Source organism: Phacochoerus africanus, chromosome 2 (assembly GCF_016906955.1).
Source record: "Phacochoerus africanus isolate WHEZ1 chromosome 2, ROS_Pafr_v1, whole genome shotgun sequence".
NCBI lineage: Eukaryota > Metazoa > Chordata > Mammalia > Artiodactyla > Suidae > Phacochoerus > Phacochoerus africanus.
The window spans coordinates 124,609,048-124,632,147 of NC_062545.1; the positions used below are offsets into that span (position 1 = coordinate 124,609,048).

At 41.7% G+C, this 23,100-nt stretch overlaps 1 protein-coding gene across 3 annotated transcripts in view; it reads left to right on the forward strand.

Moving 5' to 3' along the window:
* SECISBP2L (SECIS binding protein 2 like) overlaps positions 1–11,993 on the forward strand; it is a 55,771-nt gene extending 43,778 nt beyond the window's left edge. For all 3 annotated transcript variants that reach the window (XM_047766413.1, XM_047766415.1, XM_047766414.1), the window contains 2 exons: positions 125–344; positions 7,791–11,993. In XM_047766413.1, the coding sequence (XP_047622369.1) occupies positions 125–344; positions 7,791–8,470 (900 nt within the window). In that variant the 3' untranslated portion in view covers positions 8,471–11,993. The remainder of the gene's footprint in view (positions 1–124; positions 345–7,790) is intronic.
* Positions 11,994–23,100: the final 11,107 nt, after the last annotated feature.

Consider the following 23,100-nt stretch of genomic DNA (forward strand, 5'->3'; position numbering starts at 1 on the left):
TAACATTTGAAGTTTGTGCTGATGGAAATTGTATCGGATACTGAAGCAGTAGAAATATTTATCGCTAATGACAGTAATAAAAAGTATAACTAAAATGGACTGATCAATATCTCCTTCTTTTTAGAGCTTGTTTAATAAATTAGTAGAACTCACTGAGGAAGCCAGGAAAGCATATAAAGATATGGTTGCTGCAATGGAACAGGAGCAAGCTGAGGAAGCCTTAAAGAATGTGAAAAAGGTGCCACACCACATGGGCCATTCTCGGAATCCCTCTGCAGCAAGCGCCATTTCCTTCTGCAGTGTTATTTCTGAACCCATCTCTGAAGTAAATGAAAAGGAATATGGTAAGTTGTTACATACCGTCTTAAGTGAGTGAAATTTTGAGATAATTTAATGATTGATGTTGTAAAATGACTTTCCTTGCTAACTTTTGTCGTGTCTTCTTGATTATTCAAACTTTGCTTAAATTTTTGTTTGAAAATTACATAAAATGTGCCCATTGAAAGTTAGGATAATATTTGGAGCTCAAAGTTTCTGTGAAACCCTGAAATTTAGTGACATTTCCAAAATCTTAAAAAAACAAATCTCAAAGGCATGTATTTATTTTCTGATTTTTAGGGCGACACCTGAGGCATATGGAGGTTCCCAGGCTAGGGGTCAATCGGAGCTACAGCTACCGGCCTACACCACAGCCAGAGCAATGCCAGATCCCAACCGCATCTGCGGCCTACACCACAGCTCGCAGCAGTGTCGGATCCTTAACCCACTGAGCAAGGCCAGGGATTGAACCATCAACCTCATGGTTCCTAGTCGGATTCGTTTCCTCTGCGCCTCAACGGGAACTCCTCAAAGGCATTTAAAAAGCAGAATATACTATTCTTGTGATCTGTAACTAAGTAAATAAGTAAGTTATAGGAAGTTTTATTCTAACACTTGATTATTAAAAGTTCATATTTACTAAGTTAACAAAAGACCTAGACTCGTGATGTTTGTTTTGAGTTAAATTTGATGGTAGTCAAAAAGATACATAGACTGGAAAATGGCATTTATGTATAATGTTTAAACTATTACACCTTAGTAATTTCCTTGTTTTGTGTCTGTAATACTTTGAACTCTTAAATTCTTTGCTTTCTTGATCTAATGTCTCATTCATTTCCCCATTCTTTTTTTTTTTTTTTAAATGATGTGGTCACCACCACATCAACTTGCCACCTAAAATTTAACGCATAAAAGACGGAGTCCTCATTTTCTTCGTTTCTTACACTTTCTTTCCTGTTCTTCTCGCTTGTGATTGTAGTTTAATGTCTGAAATGCTTTTGACAAAGTTCCAGACTAGAGCAGTGAAATTATTATGCACCTCTAGGAAACTATTGGTCAGGGATAGGTGGTTCTGGCTCAGAGGCAGACGTGTTTCTTTGGTTAAAGCGATACTAGTTGAAAATAATGAAGATCAATTAGAAAATGAAATCAGTTTTCTATGTAGTGCTATGCCAGACCTCAAAGGTAAACTGCAAGGTAAATTCCTAAAGTTGTGGGAAATAACAGTGATCTTCATTTGGGCCCATAAAAAGAAAAGTTGTGAAAAGAACCTCTCAAAGACTTAGGAGATGTTTTCAAAAGTCACCAGCTTTAAAGTGTTCAAAGATTGAAGCCTTGTCTTTTCCACAATCTGCCTGGGATATATATTTGGGCACAATGGATTAATTTCTGAGCCTCAGATTTGTCTTCAGTAAAGTGAGGCAGATTTGTTTAGATTGTCTATAAGATTTCATTCAAAACTAAAGTTCTGTGAGCTAATGGTTGCATTCTAAGAAGGGATTTAAACAGAACTGTTGCCAGAAGGGGGACCCCTCCCAGGACCCCTCTTGTCTAACAGTAGGAAATGAATTGTCCGGGGAGACACAGTTACTGACAAAGCAAAAAACTTGTTGGGAAGTAGCATCTAGATGGAGAGCAACAGGGTAAGGGAACCCAGAACTGCTCTGCAGCGTGGCTCGTGGCCTCAGGATTTACAGGTATGGGGTTAGTTTCCAGGTTGTCTCTGGCCGGTTGTCTTGCTTGTGCCCATATTTGGCCTGATTCAGGGTCCTTCCTAGCGGTGCATATCTTTTTTTTAAATGATGTGGTCACCACCACATCAACTTGCCACCTAAAATTTAACACATGAAAGATGGAGCCCTGGTGCAAGATGGATTCCAGCCTGCGGGTTTCTGGGAGTTTGGCAGGACCTATTATGGGCTGATGTCTCCTGCCTCCTTTTGGACCCTACCAAATTCTCCCAGTTAGTTTTCCTTATCCATGTTCCTTATTGGTCTTCCTGTTGTGAGACAACTCAACAGTGGATATTATGTTACCTGGCCAAGGCAGGCATTTTGTCAGTGGTTCCCTAAGAGAACCTTAAAGATTCTGGTCTATGACTTGATTTATCAGGATGCCAACAAAATGAGTGAAAATAGTCATAAATAATTTGCCGAGAGAGCAGAGCACAAAGTTACTCTATTGGGATCAGACGCAACAGACACATGAAACCCACTAATGGGGCCTGAGAAATTAGGATGTTTAATTATTTCATGATGTTGTCAGGGTCCCTATCTCTTTCCTTCTTTCTGTTCTTTCATTTATCAGTCTGTGGCTTCTTATTGTGCTTATCATCTAATGTTCATAAATAACTGCAGTGGCCCCGGGCATCATAACAGTAGTTAAGAGCAGGAGGTTTAGGCAGTGTGCTCTTTTTGTCCATGAAGGAGACAATTTTCAGATTTCATCTTTTGTTTCATTTCGCCAGAGCCCATCATATGCAGCTTTTAGCTGCAAGGGAGATGTGGGCAAAGAGAATCTTTGCCAGAGGAGAATGGGATAGTCATGATAGTCTTCGAACTATTTTTCTTCCCCTATGGGACTGAATTCAAGTACATCTCAAGTTTGGGGGCTCTGCTGGCCAGGAAGTAAATGGGGAATGACTGTTAGATAGCAAATAGTATCTTCCATGCTGTGCTGGTGCAAGATTTCTAAAGTGTTCTCTTGTGATCTTCACAGTTTAAAGAAAAAACAAAGCTTAGGAAAGGGGCGCTGAATATTGGTAGAATAAAAAGGCTCCTGTGATAGTCCAGTCTTACTGTTCTTTGTGTACACCTTAATTGTTCTCTTTGCTCATGTTTTCCTTTCTCCTGAGCTGAATTCAGTTCTCCCATACTTACATGAAACATAGTTTCAAACATAAATCCCAACCAAACAATGCATTCTTCTAGATGGAAACAGCATATAGGGGGCACTTGACATATAATAATAGTTGCTCACTCACTGAATTCTTACCAAGCACTTTTCTAAACACTTTGTGTTTATTAAAACATTTAATCCTCTGAACAGCCCTAGGAGATAAGAAATATTGTACTGCATTTATACAGACGGGGAAGCTAAAATGAAGTGAGGTAAATAATTTGTCAGTGTCACACAGCTGCTAAGTTTGACTCTAGAAATTGTACTTGCTGCTAGTGTGACGTGAATTCCCTGTCTGTTGAATAAATTCCCAATAGCACCATTCAGCAGATTCTCAGTAACCACTTATGAGGGGAAGATTACCTCTGCCTACCTTGAGTTTCCTGCTCATCCTCTGCCACCACCCTTCTTATGTAGGTTCTCGAACTCATTTTTCTGTTCTTCTGCTACATAAACCTATTTTAAGATGGTCAGCTTTCCCTTGGGTATTGACTGAAGGGAGAAAAACACATGCCTCATTCTCTGACAAACCCACTAGTAATCTGAAAGTTGAAAAGGCAGTTTCACAAAGAACTAGCTGACTAAACAGGAAAGCATAGATGGGTTAATGAGCAAAGAACAACTTCATTGAATAAGTTCTGCTAAAATAAACAATTCAGAAGCAGGATAGGCTTGGATCAGTACCATTTCCAGGTTTGTTGAGATCTTTGATCCTGCCTTTAACTTGCTTCCTAAGCCTTTCTTCAAAAGTGGACTTCTAGGTTTACTATTCTGGCTTTAGGCTGCTGGTGTTCAGCCACTGCCCACCCCCCTACCCTTCCACACACACCAAAGATGGCACTTTGTTCTTGCTCTGTTTCTTCCCATCACAGTCTTGGGTTTGTGTGCTTAGCAGCTTTTGATCAGACTTCACCTATTATTTTAAAGGCCTGTGCCTTTTCTGTGGGTATGTGACCTCAGGGGCTCTTTGATCACTGTGACATGTCTTTTGATGGCTAATTGCAGAGTCCCTTGTCTCAGCTTCCAAGGTCATATCTGCCTTTCCTTTCTGAAGGACCGTTCTTGCTTTCAGCTCACCAACCCAGCAGCTAAATGCCCAAAACTGAGCCTGGAGAGAGATCAGCCCTGATCAGTCTACTAACCTTCTTTCTTTTTCCAGTTCCTTTGACTCACTGTCATTGAGCGGTGGGACTTTTTCCAAGACCTCATGTGAATTCTCATAGTACTTTTGAAGGAAGTAAATATAAATAAATGTGTACCTAAATTTTATAAATTTTATGGCTTTTTAAAGTTATTTTTCTGCACAATTAAATATATATGTCAAACTCTATTTACTGTAAAAGCTTGTTTTCCTAGTACATATGCCAGCCATAGGAATGCAGAGATAAGTGGGAATGAGGGGGGGAAGAGGAGGTAGAACAGCAATCACAAAACAAATGATTTTGAACTGGATGTGCAGAAAGTGCTGTGGAAGTTAGTGACTGTCTCAGGAAAGTTAGGAAAAGCTTCACAAAGGAACTGACATTTAAGGGTGGCTATCAAGAATGAATAGGAGCCTGAAGGGTAAAGGAGGAAAACACATCTTACATGGAAAAAGCAGCTTATGCAAAACAAAGAATTGAAAATGTAGATGGTATGACTTCTGTGAGCAGTGAAAATTCAAAGTGACCTTGAACATGGAATGCATGGCTGGGGGTTGAAATGAATGGGACCAGAAGGGTAGATTATAAAGGGCTTGGATGTGTTAAACTAAGGAGTTTGAATTAGTAATTAGGGTAATAAAAATTAGTAACTAGGGTAAAATTAGGGTAATAAAAAGCCAGTTCGATAATGATGTGGTCAAGTCTGAAAATCAGAAAGATATTATTGACATATAGCAAGGTAAAGAAGTCTTGAGCTAAGGTAGTCGTTATGAAATTTAGTAGTTTTTGAGCTGGAAGTGGCATAATATAGTTATGAGTTTGATGGAATGAGGGGATATAGTAAGGGAGAAAGATAGGATCAAGGATTACTATAAGGTTTCTTCTTCCTTGAGACTGAAAATGTTACTAACCAAGAATGAGAATAAAGAGAGAAGGCTAGATTGTTTGTCATGAGGTAGGAATGTGACTGGAAGGACCCAGACTACATTTGAAGTAGCTGTAGAAAAGAAAGCCTTTTGCAAATCATGTGCTCTGAGTTCAGGTGGCCAAAACATGGTCTGTAGCAATATATAATTGATAGGTGACAGGTTAAATCTATCACCATGGCTAGGCTTGCTTTATTACTACACTTGATCATTATGCATATAAAATGCAAATAGCAGCTATAGTGCAAATAGAAGGGGATTTTTATTTTTAAGAAAAGGTGAAAACATGAGTTCTCTGGTGGCTCAGTGGGTTAAGGATCCGGCATTGTCACTGCTGTGGTTCAGGTCACTGTTGTGGCATGCATTCTGTCCCTGGCCCGGGAACTTCTGCGTTCTGTGGATGTGGTAAAACAAACAAACAAAAAACAAACCAAAACAAGAAACAAAGCAAAAATAAATAAGTGGGATGACACCAAATTAGACAGCTGCTGCATTGTAAAGGAAACATTCAACAAAAAGAAAAGGCAACCTACTACACAGGAGAAAATATTTGTAAATCATATATCTGATAAGGAGCTAATATTCAAAATAAATAAAATGCTCATACAACTCAATAGCAGAAAAACAAACAATCCAATTTAAAAATAAAGGATCTAAATAGACATTTTCCCAAAGAAAGACAGATGGCCAACAGGTGCATGAAAAGATACTAAATATCACCAGTCATCAAAGAAATGCCATCAAATCCACAGTGAAATATCACCTTACTCCTGTTAGAATGGCTGTTATCAAAAAGACAAAAAATAACAAATGTTGGCAAGGATATGGAGCAAAGGGAACCCTTGTGCACTGCTGGTGGGAATGTTTAAGTTGCTGCAGCCACTAAGGAAAAGAGTGTGGGGGTTCCTCAAAATGTAAAGAACTTCCAGCAATTCCACTTCTGGATGTATAGCTGAAGAAAACAAAATTCACCCCGAAGTTTATTGCAGCATTATTTATAACAGCCAAGATGTGGAAGCAACTTAAGTGTTTATCAACAGACAAACGAGTAAAGAAGATTAGTGGAGAAAGAAGATACACACACACATATACACACACAGTGGAATATTATTCAGCTATTAAAAAGAATGAAATCTTGCCATTTGTGATGACATGGATGGGCCTTGAGAGCATTATGCTAAATGAAAGAAGTTATAGAAAGACAAAAACCACATGATCTCATGTATATGTAGAATCTTTAAAACAACCACCACCACCCCCACAAGCTCATGGGTACAGAAAACAGATTGTTAGTTGCCAGAGGCAGGGGGCCAGGTTTGGGCAAAATGGGTGAAGGAAGTCAAAGGTTACCACCTTCAAGTTATGAAATAAATAAGGCATAGAGATCTAATATATAGCATGCTAACTATAATAGCATTGTATTATGTATGTGAAAGTTGCAAAGAGAGTAGATCTTAAAAGTCCTCATCATAAAGAAAAAAATTATAATTATGAATGGAGATAGAAGTCAACTAGACAGTTTGTGACCATTTCTCAATATATACAAATATGAATCATGGTGTACACCTGGAATTAATTCAATATTTTATATCAATTATACCTCTGTGATTTAAAAAATTAAATGAAAAAAAACAAGAGAGAGCTTAGTACAATTTTTGACTCTTGACTGTCATTATAAATAATTTAGATGATCACAACTATATTATATAACAATACTTGGTTATTTTTTGGCTCCAAAGTTGCTTGGTAAGCCAAACCACTTATGTATATTATAAAACAAATTTTCACAAATGTTAGAAATGCATGCATGGCTTCTTTGTTTATAAGTAGAAACACAAGTTTCATTACAGGCCAAAAAGGACAGCTCTTAACTTGCTGAGGGAGCGCAATACAAACCTGTCAAATCAGAACTATTTCTGATGGACATCTTGGCTCTGCCACCTGTGACTTGTGGATCCTTGAGCTCAGGACATTTTAGGGCCAAACAAAAGGCAATTCATTGATTTTTATGAATACGTAGATGTTATATATATGTCAGCTTCTGTATTGTATTAGATCTTTTGCATTCTGAAGCATTGATATACTTATTTTGGCTTCTTTGTTTCTTTTCCGGGGCGGGGGCAGGGTTGTGCCTGCAGCATATGAAAGTTCCCGGGGCCAGGGATGGATTGACTTTGTGCCGCAACGGCTGTTCATACCGCTGCAGTGACAACCTCAAATCCTTAACCTGCTGTGCCACAAGGAAACTCCTGGCTTCTTTGTTTCTTTATGTTAAATGCACTATTTTTTTCTTTCTGGTTTTTGATGTTTTTTATGAGAAGGAAAATTTTTGAGAAACTATTTTCCAATTATAACATTTGAACTAATACTAAAATAAGCTAAGTTTTTTGTTTTTTCAGTCAGTTGATGAACAGATTTCTGTGGTTTGTTCTTCCCTCTTTTTAAAAGTTGCATGATTCTGAAACAGTGTTCTGGTTTTTAAAAAAAATCTCCTTGATATTTGCAGAAACAAATTGGAGAAATATGGTGGAAACTTCAGATGGATTAGAAACGTCAGAAAATGAGAGAGAGGTTTCTTGTAAGCACAGCACATCTGAAAAACCCAGTAAACTTCCATTTGACACAGCCCCTGTTGGTAAGCAGCCATCCTTAGTGGCTTCGGGCAATTCTACCTCAGCTACAAACCCTGGAAAATCAGTGAGCGAAAAAGAGGAAGTGAAGCCAGATGACCTGGAATGGGCCTCACAACAGAGTACAGAGACCGGCTCTTTGGATGGCAGTTGCCGGGATCTTTTGAATTCCTCCATCACCAGCACCACCAGCACTCTTGTACCTGGCATGCTTGAAGAAGAGGATGATGAAGATGAGGAGGAGGAAGAAGATTATACTCATGAACCCATATCTGTAGAAGTACAGCTCAATAGTAGAATTGAGTCTTGGGTCTCTGAAACCCAGAGAACGATGGAAACTCTTCAGCTTGGAAAAACCCTTAATGGTTCTGAGGAAGACAACGCAGAGCAAAGTGGGGAAGAGGAAGCAGAGGCACCTGAGGTGCCGGGGCCAGGGAGGGATAGTGAGGCGTGGACTACTGACCATCAAGCAAGTCAGGAGCAGCAGAAGCCCAGCACCTGCAGCTCACTGAACAAGGAGCACTCTGATTCTAATTACACACCCCCAAACCTATAACTCAGGAAATGTAAACTATCTGTCTCCACCTGTGTAAGGGTTGCAGCCATTATCTTTCATGCTTCATCTCAACATTTTGCACTGTCCAGTATTTAATATATGTATTTAATTCCTGACAGAAATATTTTTGTAGCTGTCTTTTACTTGTTTTGATCTATAGCTTAGCTTTTTATTAGCATCTGTGTCTTTCTATGAACTGTGTGGAAAGTTCAGAATTGTTTCAGCTTATTTTGTTATGGAAAACAGTGATTAAAAAAGACCAGGTTTTAAAGAAAGTAAATTTACAGTGCCTATTTAGAGTCATTTTGAACGTTAAAAATCACAGTTCTGAGAATAGGAGCAGTTACCGGTGTTTGCTTCAAGACTACACCTCCTTCACTCTAATTTGTCTGACCAAAAAGTTGTTTGGGTTTTTTTAAAAAAAGAACTGGAGGTTATGGAGTTAAAAAAAATTAGCTGAGGGTAACTCTAAGTTCACAAAGTGTTTTGTGTTGAAATTGGTGCAACTTTTATTTAGTCCACAGATGCTTATTTCATAAGTCACTGATCATTGTAATTGATTATAGTTGGGATGAGCTAAGACAGAGCCTCCAAAACTTAGACTAGCAAAGGAGCCACTATGTATGATAGGTTAGAGCTGGCCTTATTTGTGGAAAGTGATAGATGTTGTCTTTAATAGTGAGAAGTCACCCATGGTAGGAACTTCCAGGTTCTGTTTCACATTTGCTTTTTACTTACCTCAGGAATGCTCTTGTACATAGTCGTATTTGCATAAGGTTAGGCAGATTTTGACAGATGAATAACTGTAACTGATTGTATGACTTCAGCACTAAACATGTAAACTATCTAGAAACAATATCTTAACACTGGTGTGTTCTCTTGCATGCTTCTGATTTGGGATTCTCTGGACTTGAGATGAGAATTTGATTGGGTACTCAAAACAAACCTTTCCTGAGTGAAAAGCTATTGCACCTTTAAAAAGAAAAGAATTTGTCCCTGACCTCAAGCACCTGCCATGTGACACCTACCATAGTTACTGATGGGAGGTCAGGGAAAGGAACTTTATACAATTATAACATGCATCCTGATAATCAAGGCTTGGAAGAGAAAGTTTTGAAGAAAAGAGAAAGTTGCTCTGATTGTGCTGAAGCTATTAGATGATTTAAGAGTGTGCAGATAGGTGCAGGTATTCTTCACCATTATTATTTATCTCTGCCCATCTCCTGGAATGTGTATACCTCCTTGGTAGTGACCTCTGCAAGTTTATAATGGTGAAAAAATTACAAATTACCTATTTTTCTGTCTTCCCACCAACTACCCACCACCTCCAACCAACCAACACACACATGCCTGTGTACACACACAAATGCATGCATGTACACACCAGCTTTACACTTCCAACTCCCATAAGCAGGCACAGAGCTAGAGAGAGAGGGGTATTTTCCCTGCTTAGGTGTTATGGGGCAGAGCTTTGCCCCACAGAGGTGCGAGGGAAGAATTGGGCAGGTTCTTTATGAATGCATGGGGACTGCTGTGCTAGTCCTAATGTTTTATAATCCTGGCATTTAACTACTGGAGAGACCAGATTCTTGGTTGATGACTTAGTTATCTGTGAACTGTGAAAGTTTAGGAGCATTGCTGTGTAGAAAATGTTAGTCTGTCAACTTTGTGTGCTGAAAGGGGACGTTACTGTACTGTTCTCCAGTGTAGACTTCTTAGGCACAAAGTGTCCAGTACTTAAAGGAATGTAGCGTGTAAGGAATGAAGCCTCTCAAATAGTAATCATGGATTTACGTGTGGCAGATCCTACTGACATTTGGACGTGGTGGCTGAAAGAAATGATAGAGGTTTTGAACTACTGACAATCTTAAAAGTGAATTGAAAGACTTTTCATACTTTTTGATGTAAATTTCCTTCTATTAGTGTCAGTGATTCAGATAACTCTTGATCTTAAGGTAATGAATGGCTTTTCAAAGGTTTCTTATATTTTATATCTCTACTGAGTGAGAATTGTCATTTTAGATTTTTGACATCTGTATCAAGAGAAGTTGAGGAAATCTTCTGAACACCAGTAACTTTGAATTTGCAATGGACTTCTGAAATGTTCAATTATGTGTCTGATAAACGCTTTTGCACGTGCAGTATCTTCTGCCAGCAAACCCAAGGGACCACATCCTTTTTTATATGAAACAGGTCACCTCTAGAGGACAACCCAAAATTTATTAAAGGAAATGTTGAACATATGCTTAAATAAGTATTAATAATGTCTTTATAATTTGTTTCCTTTAGATAAATTTTGGAATTTGTGTATATTGTATGCAGGGGGAGGTGTGAAAATTAGGAAAGTGTTCTTTTGGATCTGGGGTGAGTGACTCTTTGGAGATCTAGAGAGATCTAATGGTAAGAGCAAGGATTCATCACCACAAGAAGTAAAAACCATAGTGATTTTTTTCTTCGTGCATAGAGGTTGTTTTTCTGGCAATAATTAATATTAGATTTCTATTTCAATACATAAGTATATGAATTACAATATGAATTGCACTCCCAGAACTAGATTTCTGCTTTGGTAGGTTTGTTTGCTGTGAAGATTACTTAAAAGACAAATGTTCGTATTAGCTTAACTTTTGGTTTAAATATGTTTGTAAATGATGTAATATATTTCTTTTGACTAAACTTGGGGGGAAAATGTGTGTTATACATTGAAAAGTTTTTAAAGGTTTTGACCGGAGGTCATTTTTGCAGAGATGGTATTTTATATGCTTCCAGTATTTGGAAAAGAATTAGTCAAAAGGAATTCACGTAGTTTAAATATTGAGAAATTAATATCCAAATAATGAATGACTTGTCTGATTTCTTAATAAGCTGGGGGAGGAGGGTGGGGTGGGAATTATAATGTGCAAATGAGTAGTGAACTCTACCTTCATTTTTCAACTCTTTAACATAAAACTGTTCAATCCTAACACATTGTTACTTTAATATATGTATAAAGAAGTATTACTGTTTGTAAAGCTGCTGTTTGCTTTAAAAAAAAACTGGCATTTAAGTATTTTCCATATGTTGTGCCAACAGGGTGGAACATTAATTTATCCATTTAAACACTTTATCTTTTTTTGATTTAAAATTTTTTGTGAAATAATTTATTATCTTCCGCCTACTTTCAGCCTACACACATCATAGAATCAACCAAACTGTTTGCCTGATCTGGAAATCTGAATCCTAATTAATGATAAAAATTTAAACTTTGTTGGCACATCACACCTTATAAGTATTTGTATTATTTTATAATTTAATTTCTAAATATACCACATGAATTTATAATTTAATGTCTTAATTGTAATGCTCTAATAAAAAACTAGCAGAATTAGCGTGAATTATAACATGAAGGAATTTTCATCCTGTTAGTTCTTTTGCTGTATGAAGGATGATTGTTCTATCACATTTTAGGAGTAATAACGGCTTTTTTGCACTGTGTAAATACTAGTGGAGATTCTTCTGTAACTAATAAAAGGATTATTGAAATGTAGTTTTGTCATTTCAGAACAGGTTCTTAGGAATTCATGACTTGTTCAGCATGTAGGCTAGAGAAAAAAAGAGGTCAGTTTGTGCTTTCTCTTGGTGGTCTCTTGGGTTTGGCCAAGGAAGGCTATAAAATCTGCAGGAAGGCGTTATTAAAAATTTCTCTTTGGGGAGTTCCCGTCGTGGCGCAGTGGTTAACGAATCCGACTAGGAACCATGAGGTTGCGGGTTCGGTCCCTGCCCTTGCTCAGTGGGTTAAGGATCCGGCATTGCCGTGAGCTGTGGTGTAGGTTGCAGACACAGCTCAGATCCTGCGTTGCTGTGGCTCTGGCGTAGGCCAGTGGCTGCAGCTCCGATTCAACCCCTAGCCTGGGAACCTCCATATGCCGCGGGAGCGGCCCAAGAAATAGCAACAACAACAACAACAACAAAAAGACAAAAAAAAAAAAACTTCTCTTTGGGTTGGTTGGTGTGATCATCTGTGGCATGAATCTAAGCATCTCCCCAGAGACCATCCTGATGTTAGGAAAAAGCTCCTCCAAATTCCTTTTCCTTTTTATGCTACTCTGTGCCGTTCATTCATCTAAGCCATTTCACAGTATTAACGTATTTAATCCTAACAGAAGCCCTGTGAAGAAATACTATTATAATTTCTCACTTTTAAGATGACGAAACAATCATGGAGTTGAGTAACTCGCTCAAGAATCCACAGCTGGTAAACAGCAGAATTGGGATTCAAACTCAGTCCTGTGACCAAGTCTGTGCTTTTATTCACTGTGCCTTATGTGTCATCACAACATGCTCAGTCTGTGCAAACTAAGCAGGGCTTCTTCCCCCTCACCTTCACGTGTCTTCTACAATGTGTGAAGTGTTCCAGGACTGAGCTGCTTGCTTCAGAGATGGCTTATTGAGCCTTACCTGATCACCCTTTGCCTGGAGTTGTCACTATTTCACAGTGAAATGGAGGAACGTCATCTGTTAGGAAATAGTAGGCTCACTAATTTTCATAATGAAAAGAAACTCTTATTTGGTGATCAAAAAAGAAAGGAGGAAGGCCTCTCATATGTATCAGAATCATTCCCTTTTTTTAGGACCAAAGTTTGTACACTCCTGACGGAGTTCCTTTCCTAACAGTGATCAGTTTTTCTTCGAACTGACCAGAAGAGGGTGTGCATGGCACCTGAAAAGGCTCAAAAGCCACCATGTAATATTAATTTTTTTTTAAGTGAGGGAGGAAAGAGAAGTATCCTGAACCACTGGCTTTACCGTAAAAGGTGCTTCATTCCGAGTCTAAGCTCAGAACTCTGGAGCATACACATAGGTATCATTTCATTTTAGAAAGGCAATACCATCCAAAGACATTTTTAGGTCACATGTTAAGGAGTTCAGTTGTTTGAAATTTCTAAGTTATCTTAGCAATTCACTATTTGAGTTTGATTTGGGGGTCTTCTGACGTGTGAAATGTGACAGCTGGCTTATTACATGATGGGTAATTGCAACCTTGTGGATCTCAGGGCCAAAGCATGTTCCACTGGAGCTCCCATGATGCAGTTTTTAAAAAGGGGAGATGTTTCTATTTTGGACCCAACCTCAATCCCTTTATTTACCTTCATCTCGCTCCTTCCATTTCTTTGGTAATTGGCAACACTCTGGCGAGCGAAGAGACATTTATTCTTGCAGAAATGGGTTGGATAACTGCATAGCTATATTTCTGGTCCAGTCTGGTACAGAGAGAGCAAGTAAGATGCTGAATTGCATAAAATTTGGAGCTGCTGGCTGAGCATGGTGTTCTTTATCCGCTTGCTGAGGAACCAGAGAATGCAATTGTGAGTCATTTAGGAAGGGATTGGGGCCTAGGGTAGTACAGGTTTCTTTGGAAGGAATGAATGCTTTGTCTCAGAAGCATCAGACTTGGTCATGGCCTTCAATTACCCAGAGGGAACAGATAATAACCACAGCCTTCCAGTGGTGAGACTCTGATTTGAGGCAGTGTTGCTTGCACGCTTATCTATTAGGGGAAGAGTGATGTGAATAAAAATGGTACCAACTTAGATGTGCCGTTTCCCCAGGTATCTGCTTCTTTGTTTGCCAGAGTGGGAGCATTTTCATTGCTTTGCAAACCCTCAGCTTGAGAATGCGATAATGGATTGAAACTTAAGCAGTTAATTTTGTGTCTTAGCTCTGGTTAAAGAGAAATGAGAGAAAAGTTTGAAAATTAATGGTTTCTTAATTATAGGAGAAATATTAGATGCCATTATCTCTGTTGTCATTCTTTTTTCCTTGCTTTCCCCTTCCTAAAACCCATCTTATGAGGCAAATTCCAGGAAATGCTGTAACATTTGTAATTGGGAAGATAAGAAAGATCTGTGTTCCTACACAGATATTTAAATGCAATGGGTGGCCAAGAAAAATAATTCAATTCTTTATTTAATGTTTACTTGTTCCCTCATACTTAAGATGTACTATTAAAACTATTTCATGATCTTTTAGGTAAGAGGGTCAGCAAACTTCAGCCTGTGGGCCAAGTCAGCCAGTAGCCTGTTTTTGTAAATGAAGTTCTGCTGGAGCACAGCCTCACCCATTCGTTTACATATTGTCCATAACCGCTTTTATGCTACACTGGAGTTGAGGAGTTGTGACAGAGACCATCTGGCCTGCAAAGCCTGAAATTTTTACTACCTGGCCCTTCAGAGAAAGTTTGCTGGCCTCTAAAATTGAGATGCTGGCCAAAAGCACTTAATACTTTATCTCTAGGGATGATACACCTGTCACACATTTACTAAAAACTGCATTAAGATCTCCCCAGTGCTATCGCTTCTCGGCCTTTTGGCTAAGATCAAGTGTAGATCTCCTCAGTCCTAAAAGATGCTGCCTGGGAGGAGCATCATCAGAAAACAGGCCCAGCTGCTTTGTCAATACAGGGACATGGGACGCCTGGGCTCACGTTTCTCATGCTGAGCTCCCTCTGAAACATCAGACAAATCCCTTGATTCTCTGGTTCTTGGGTCCTCCTTTGGGAGACATCAAGGCCAAGCGTAGTCTTGAGTTGGACCAGGGCTGGACACTTTCCTAAGGCCACCATAGCCAAAGGCTCCCAAAACCCTCAGAGTGGCCTGGTACCCAGAATGGGCCATGGTAATTAAGGCAGTCACAGAGACCTCCTCTGACTTCACCTTCTATCATAGCTTCCCACCCACCCTTGCTCACTCTGCTGCCCTCCTTGCTAGGTCTGGAACATGCCAAGCATGCCACTGCCTCAAGGCCTTTGCACTGTGTGTTCCCTCTGCTGGATAGTCTGTTCACCCCACCCCCACACCTCCTTTGGGTCTTTGCCCAAGTGCGCCTTTACAGCGAGGCCTCGGGGAGTCAGGGACTACCTTATCTGAAATGTAACACCCTTCCGTCATTTTATTCCCCAAATCTGCTCTTCCCCTCCCCCCCTTTGTACTTAACTAGCTCTGATATCTATATTTTATTCATCCTATATCTCCTCCCTTGCTAAGCTCTGTGCAGACAGGGAGTTTGGACTGTTTTCATTTCTGCTTACCCTCTGTGCCTAGCACAGAGGTTGTCACTGCATAGACGCTCAGTAAATCTTCGTTGGGTTAATGGGTGAAAGAAGGCTGAAGGAAGGAAATTGAGTGTCTGCGACGCCGCAGGGCTCTGCTGCCACTCCTCTCTGAGTCTCCTGCCCACTCCTCTTTTCCCACATTTGTCCACAGTCTGTAATTGGAAGAAAAACTAACCTGAATCTCAAAGAGAAAAGCCTTGCCCCAGAGTAGGGGACTCCCAGAATTACTCTGTAATTAATGGTCCTCTGTTGCTTATAACTCAAGACATATGATAGGTTTAGTAACTAACGTTTCCTACATATAGGGAGCTGACAAGTATGGGAGACATTTCTATGAGATTAAGCGGGAAGGAGGCAAGAATGCACAGGCAACTTCTGGTGTATCTATGATGTTTCATTTTTAAGCTGTATGATCAGTACATTAGAATGTGGTATATTAGCCTTTATACTTTTTTTATATGCTTGAGATATTTGATAAAAATAACCAAAAGGAACAGACTAACTAAAATGTAACCATTTTCTATTCTATAACTGACTCCACAGACTTTGCACTAAATCTGCCTTCAATACATTGACAAACAAAATTAGTGGTAGAAATGGAACTAAAAGTCAGGATTAAACCCCTCTCTTGACTGATTCAGCAAATAGTTACACTTTGTTAAAATAGCCAGTAGCTACAAATTTTATCTCCTTCCCATGACCCAGGAACTGTCTCACTTCATCCATCACCTGGCCTAACCCTCCCCTGGGTAATGAGAAATGTGCCTCACACCCATGATTCTCCCATCTGCTCTCTAGCTGGAGCAAGGTGCTTTAATCTTCACAGAAAGGTGGAAGATTGTGTTGGCAACCCACTTATCTGGTTTCCTTAGCAACAAGAACACAGTATTTAAAGTGACACCATCCCTCGCTCAGAATAGAAATTGAGTAAGCCAGATCTTGGTGCCCCAGGTCTGCTCAGAGCTGCTTTACCTCTTCAAGGACTCTCCCACACCTGGCTCTTCATGGCAGCAAACCTCTAAACGGATAACTACTACCCCAAATATAATCACAGCAATCACCCTGGACCTCTATCTATAGCCAGCTCACCTTTGCCAGTTATAATGCCCTTTATCTCTGATCCCTGGAAATATTGACCAAGTTCTCTTTTTTATTTCAAGAATTGAAGAAAGATTTTTCCATACCCTTGCAACTTTCCTAGAAATTTAGGTAGCTGCCACCAGTTTCCATGAAATCTGAGCAAGAATCAAAATGATGAAGCTACCCAGGCATTTAGGAAAAGCATAAAGTAAAAAGAAAAGAACTTTTCAAAGGAAATTGCTATTAAAGAACTATGGCCAGGAAGCTATTGTTTTGTCTGCTTAGTAAGCCCCTTCTTTGGGGAATGGCTCTGTGCTTGCCCAAGCCCACCTCCCCAGGGAGGTAATCTCTTAACTGTAACAGAAGCAGACAGATAACTGATCCTGGAACTAGTGGTTGGTCTGCCAATCTTGAAACAGTTCATCCAGGCTGGGCCAATGGATGTGTTTCATGGGACTTTTGGATTTGGGACTCAGAAAGATCAGCTCAGTTGGTTTGGGGACCTGGATTTTAAGACAGGTATCTCCAACATCATTGGTGGCCTTGAAAAAGCAAAATCTGGGTCAGAGTTGAACAGGTTTCATTATGACAGATGTTTTAGAGCCTCTAATGCCCTAATGCATTTTGACTCTCCATGAGGGAGAATAATTACTATATGTTAGGCAGCAATTCCTCAACATGCTGAGCTTTGGAACAAGGAGATCTCCAAATATACTTGGCCGCAGAGTGCTTTCTCTGAGCAAAAACTATGAACATCCTGGAAAACTAGCTTTTCATGTAATGTGCATCAAAATGTGTTGCTTAAGCTGCACAGATCCAAGAAGCTGGGACACACAAGGAACTCCTGGACTGCTCTAACTCAGAGGTTCTCAACCAGTGCTGATTTCCTCCCCAGGGACATTTGGTGATGTCTGGCAATATTTTTTATTGTCATAGCTGAAGAGAGTGCTACTGGCATCAAGTGGGTCAAGACCAGAGAAGCTGCTAAGCATCTTACAATGCACATGATAGCACCTCCAAAATGTCAACATGGCAGAGGTTGAAGAACTGGACTGACTTAGTGCCAAGATGCTTGATGAGTCCTGTGTGCATTCAGGGCCCCAAGTGTGTGGGCATGTGCCCCCACGGTGTGATCAGATGCTCTTGACTTCTGTTTTTGGCACATGTTTATATGTCCTCTAATGTTCCAGAGTGGACTTAACCAAACAGATCCAGATCTTCTGGATTAAACAGGCCCTTCTCCCCCATTTCCCCTGGGGCAGAGGATTAAGAGAGTTCACCCAGAGCTTCTGATCACACGGCAGTACCTCCTCCCACAGCTCCTAATTCTTTTCTCCCATCACATGGTGAGGAGTGTGAGGAGCAGAAGAGCAGGGAGGCACTCCTGGCAAGGGTGCTGAGTGAATGCTCCAAGAAAAGCATGAGTCAAGTGCTCACAGAAGGCCTGGGGAATGAGCTGGTCTGGCCCTGACCACACAATGGACTCACATGAGATCAGTGAGGAAAGCACCTCGAAATGGAATCCAGCCATCTGCCCTGTCTTTTACTCTAAGCACTTCTCAGGACTGGCTGCCCAGACCACGTCCCTCAGGAGGATCCCTGGTCAGGGGCTTGGAAATGCCTGAGCAGCCTCTATATTCCTGGAGAGAGGAATGGAGCACAAACCCCCTGCCTAACAAAGGATTCACTCTCTTCTTTTTTTTGTCTTTTTTTTTTTTGTTGTTGTTGTTGCTATTTCTTGGGCCGCTCCCGCGGCATATGGAGGTTCCCAGGCTAGGGGTCGAATCGGAGCTGTAGCCACCGGCCTACGCCAGAGCCACAGCAATGTGGGATCCAAGCCGCGTCTGCAACCTACACCACAGCTCACGGCAACGCCGGATCGTTAACCCACTGAGCAAGGGCAGGGACCGAACCTGCAACCTCATGGTTTCTAGTCGGATTCGTTAACTACTGCGCCACGACGGGAACTCCTCACTCTCTTCTTTAAGTCATCACATCTTGGTTTGCCCATGAGTAAGAGGTTCCATAGATATGGGACTTATTTTTAATTTTTTATTTATTTTTTACTTTTTTGACCACTCTGAGGCATGTGGAGTTCCTGGGCCAGGGATCAGATCTGGGCAGCAGGCGCGATATATACTGCAACTGCAGCACCACCAGATCCTCTAACTCACTCTGCCAGGCCAGGGATCAAGCCTGTGTTCTGGTGCTGCAGAGACGCTGCTGATCCCATTGCACCACAGTGGGAACACTGGGACTCAATTTTAAAATCAGGACCATCCTGGGTAATCTGGGAAGAGTTGGCCACCCTCTTGTTCAAAGACATAGGGAGACTAAAGTCCCCCAATGAGGACCCTTTATTACTTCTTAACTGAATTAGTGGATCTTTGATGATTGTGAACCTTGGTGGAGTTGAGAGGAGCACAGTCGTCCTGACTCACACATGGTTGTATGTTCAGTGTGCTTGGGACTCAGAACATTTTCCCAACAAAACCACATTAAAGTGCTGGCAATACTTCCAAGCAGTACCCCAGAAGCCCAAAGATGTAAGTCAGAGTGGAAATGAGAAGAACACCTCCCCTCCCTGCCACCACCTCCAGCCACCACTAGGACTACAGGAAACAAAGCTCTTGCCATGTTCCGGCTACCTGGGTTGAAACTGCTGTTGTGATTTCCCCCGTGTTTCTGTGAGAAAGTGCCTGTCACTCAGGGTAACAGGCACACAGTCACCATTTCCTGGCCCCTCCATCTGACACCTGCAAATGAACACACGTGTGTGCACACATACACACATGTATGTGCACAGTCCTTTTTTAACTCATACTCCCACCCCAGTGGGGCGGTGTGAGAAGTCGGGTTTCTTCTTCGATGAAGTGCTTCTTCGATGGCACTTTCCTCTGCTGGGATGCTCACATCTCAGCATAGTCACTCTTCTATCTGTGGCCTCCAGGTGCTGATGACAGGGATGAGGAAACACAGCAGACTCCCTAGAAAATGTCAGAGGCACAAAGCTGGCAGCATGTCATAGGGACATAGTGAAGGGAACACAAGGCAGAGTTTCCAGGACATGGGCTCTTTGAGAGAACAGAAGAGATGTTTCAGTTCAATCCCCTCATTTACAGATGAGGAAACTGAAGCCCAGGGAAACGAAGGGAACTGCCCAAGGTCACAGACCTTTGGAGGCATATAAATTTCTCCAGGCTCTTGCTACTCCATCCTGTACCTCAGAAACTGGGCAATCCCCTGGGATCCTCCCCACTCCCATTTCTACATTTGAAAATAAATATCTCTAAGGAAATCTCTTTTTCTGGACAAAATAGTTGTGCTTGCTGAGTTGGAGGTGATAGAACTTCTGAGATGGAGGTTGCCAAACTTTGCTGCCCCATGACACTGCAGAGCCTGCAGCTTCCCCACCCCCAACCAAGCAGGTGACAGCAATAGGGCAGCACCCCCAACCACCACTGACTTCTGCCATCATCACCATATTTACCTCCACGTTTGAAGAGGAGCTGCCTAGCTCTTGGCCATTTTCTTGCCTCCGTAACCGTTCTTAAGCCTCAAGAGCAGGGAGACCACTTCCTGTGGGTGTGTGATGGTGATGGAGGGGGAGATAGAAGTGCTCTGCTGAAAGATTTCATTCCGGTGCTTCATGCTGCTCCAGCCACAGGTGTCTGGCTGGACTATTCAAGCCTCTCTTCTAACCTGGAAATGCCAGTTATCTTCCTCAAGGCCATTGCTTTTTGCAAAGGTCTCAGGCTTCCAGAGGAGGGGAGGGGATGTGCTCTGGATTTTCAGCTCTGATATTAGTCATGTGGAATGTGAGGGGTTGGGGAAGGGGGGGGTTCACACCTTACCAAATGCTTTTGTGTAGGTGACCTTGCTTGACCCTGTGAAGAAGGTAGGACATCTATTCCTCCATCCATTTAATGGATGAAGGCCCTGAAAATAAATCTGATTAGTCTTCAGATTTATCCAGTGGCAGAGAGGAGGTTAGAACCAGGGTCTCCTGGATCCAGTATCTTTTCACCAAAAATGTAGCGGACTTTAAAAAATTCTAATTGTTTTAACTAGACAATACCTACACATCATTCAACATTCAAAAGGTACAAAGAAATGTACAGTGAAAATTAAGTCTTGGGGTATCTGTTGTAGCTCCGTGGGTTACGAACCTGACTAGTATCCATGAGAATGTGAGTTCAGTCCTTGGCCTCACTTAGTGGGTTAAAGATCTGGCTTTGCTGTGAGCTGTGGTGTAGGTAGCAGACATAGCTGGGATCCCAAGTTGCTGTGGTTGTGGTGTAGGTCAGCAGCTATAACTCTGTAGCTCTGAATCGACCCCTAGCCTGGGAACTTCTATGTGCCACAGGTTCGGTCCTAAAAAGCCAAAAAAAGTACGTCTCCTCCTTCCTCTTCTCCTCACCCCCCAAAATGCAACTTCCTAGAGACACAGCCTCCCACAGCTAAAATATGCACATACTGGGAATACATGTGTGTATATAAAAAAAATACATATATTTTGTGTGTAAGCATAAATGAGAGACTGATTTTATTCACATAAACAAATGTATCTTCCACTTCTGCATGTGAAGCTGCCTCCCATTAAGATCAGCAATGCTCACATGGTTGGAGGGAGTTATGTACATGCCCTCTGGAGTCAGGCACATCTAGGGCAGAGCTGGCACTTACCACATGCATGTTGTATAAGCTTTCTGAGCTTCCGTCTTCTCATCTGATGAATGGATCTAATAACACCTAACATGTGAGATGGCATCTGTAAGATGTTCAGAACATAATACGTGCATTCGATAAATGGTGGCTATTTCCTATGTGCCCACTGGGTGCCAGACCCTGTTCTAGGTATAGGAGAAAGGAGGTGAGTTAAATAAGGTGTTGGCCCTTAAAATGCTTCTTATTTAAAACAGGGGAAGGAGTTCTAAAAAGCAAACAAATTACAGTATAACAGGATGAACAAGAAGTGCCCACTCAATGTAGAGGATAAGAGCATAGACTCTGGATTGAGACATTCTGGGGTTCAAATCCCATCTTGGACAAGTTACCCTGCCCCAAGCTTCCTTTTCTACAAAACAGGAATAATAATGTGGACTTGTGAGGATTAAGTGAATGATGCCTAGCACTTAAAACAGTGTCTGGCACATGATAGATATTCAATAAAGAGTGATTTTAATAGTTATAGTAGCTAATTACATACATGGATAAATGCCCCAGTAGGAACGTGTACTATGTGCCAAGGTAGCAGGGTGGGGGGAAGCATTTCAGCGGCACGAGAACCACAGCTATCTCCCCTCTGTTGGGATTCCCGTGTGCTGGCCTGTTGTGGCATTTCACCTGTGTCCTCTGAGTTAATGCTCAAAGCCTCCCTGCGAGGATGGTATTAGTCCCTTTTCACACAAGGGAACAAAGGCTTTGAGAACGTCTCCTAAGTTGGAGGCAGCAATGACATCTTGCTGCTCGTCTTCCTCTTACCACCTGGCTCCCAGGAAAGAATGTCACTAAGACCAGGATGTCAGGGACCTGGAGCACCTCCTGAGCAGCCTCTTTCCTTGCTCTCCAGCCATGTGGCAACTGTGGCTCTGGATCTAGACCAGAGCAGGGACAAAGTGGCCACTCCAGCACCCTAGGGGGACAGACCACCAAGCCTCAGCCTGCACCCTCGGATTCACTCACAGCTGTGATACAGGGGCCCAGGACCTGCCCAACTTAGGATGATTGGGGTTCCAGTTGCACCTGCTGTTGCCTCCCCAGCATCTAAGTTTCAGCAGGAGGAGGTTGGAGGGAAGAGGGGGAGAGGAGGAGCAGAGGAGGTCATAACTGGCACATTATTGAAGGAGGGGAAGGACAGCCCTGTGAATGTGGCAACCCCGGGGGTCGTCTTGAGGAGCTCTGGTGCCACTAATGTGATGAGCGCCGGCTGCCAGCAGCACCAGGGAGGCTCATGCTAGGGTGGCCCAGGGGGTGTTACTTCTGCTGCTGTCATCATCACTGCTGTTGATGTTATCGTTTACATCGTTTATATGGCAGCTTCTAGCTCACTCAGAACTTTTATACCATTTCATTTTCTTCCCTAGTTGATTGCAGCGTTTAGGTACAGTTGGGGTGTGTGGATGTGGGGAAGCTGGGAACAGCTCTTTGCTGCTGCTCCTCACCCTACCTTCTTCAGTGAACTAGGTGGGTATGATTAGCCTTGTTTTGGCGACAAGGACACCCGGACTATGAACATTTAAGTGACTTGTCCAAGGTCACAGAGATTGTATGCAGCCACACCAGGGGTTTGATCTGTAGGGTTCTGGTGCTAACATGATGGATGCCACAGGTTGACCCCCTGTGAAATCTGCACAGCTTCCATCCTGTACCAGAGAACTTCCTGGCTCCCCATTCTTTACCAGCTAGAACTAGCCTGTGTCCTACAGCCCACTAGGCCTCAGGGAATAAGGTTCTCATTGGC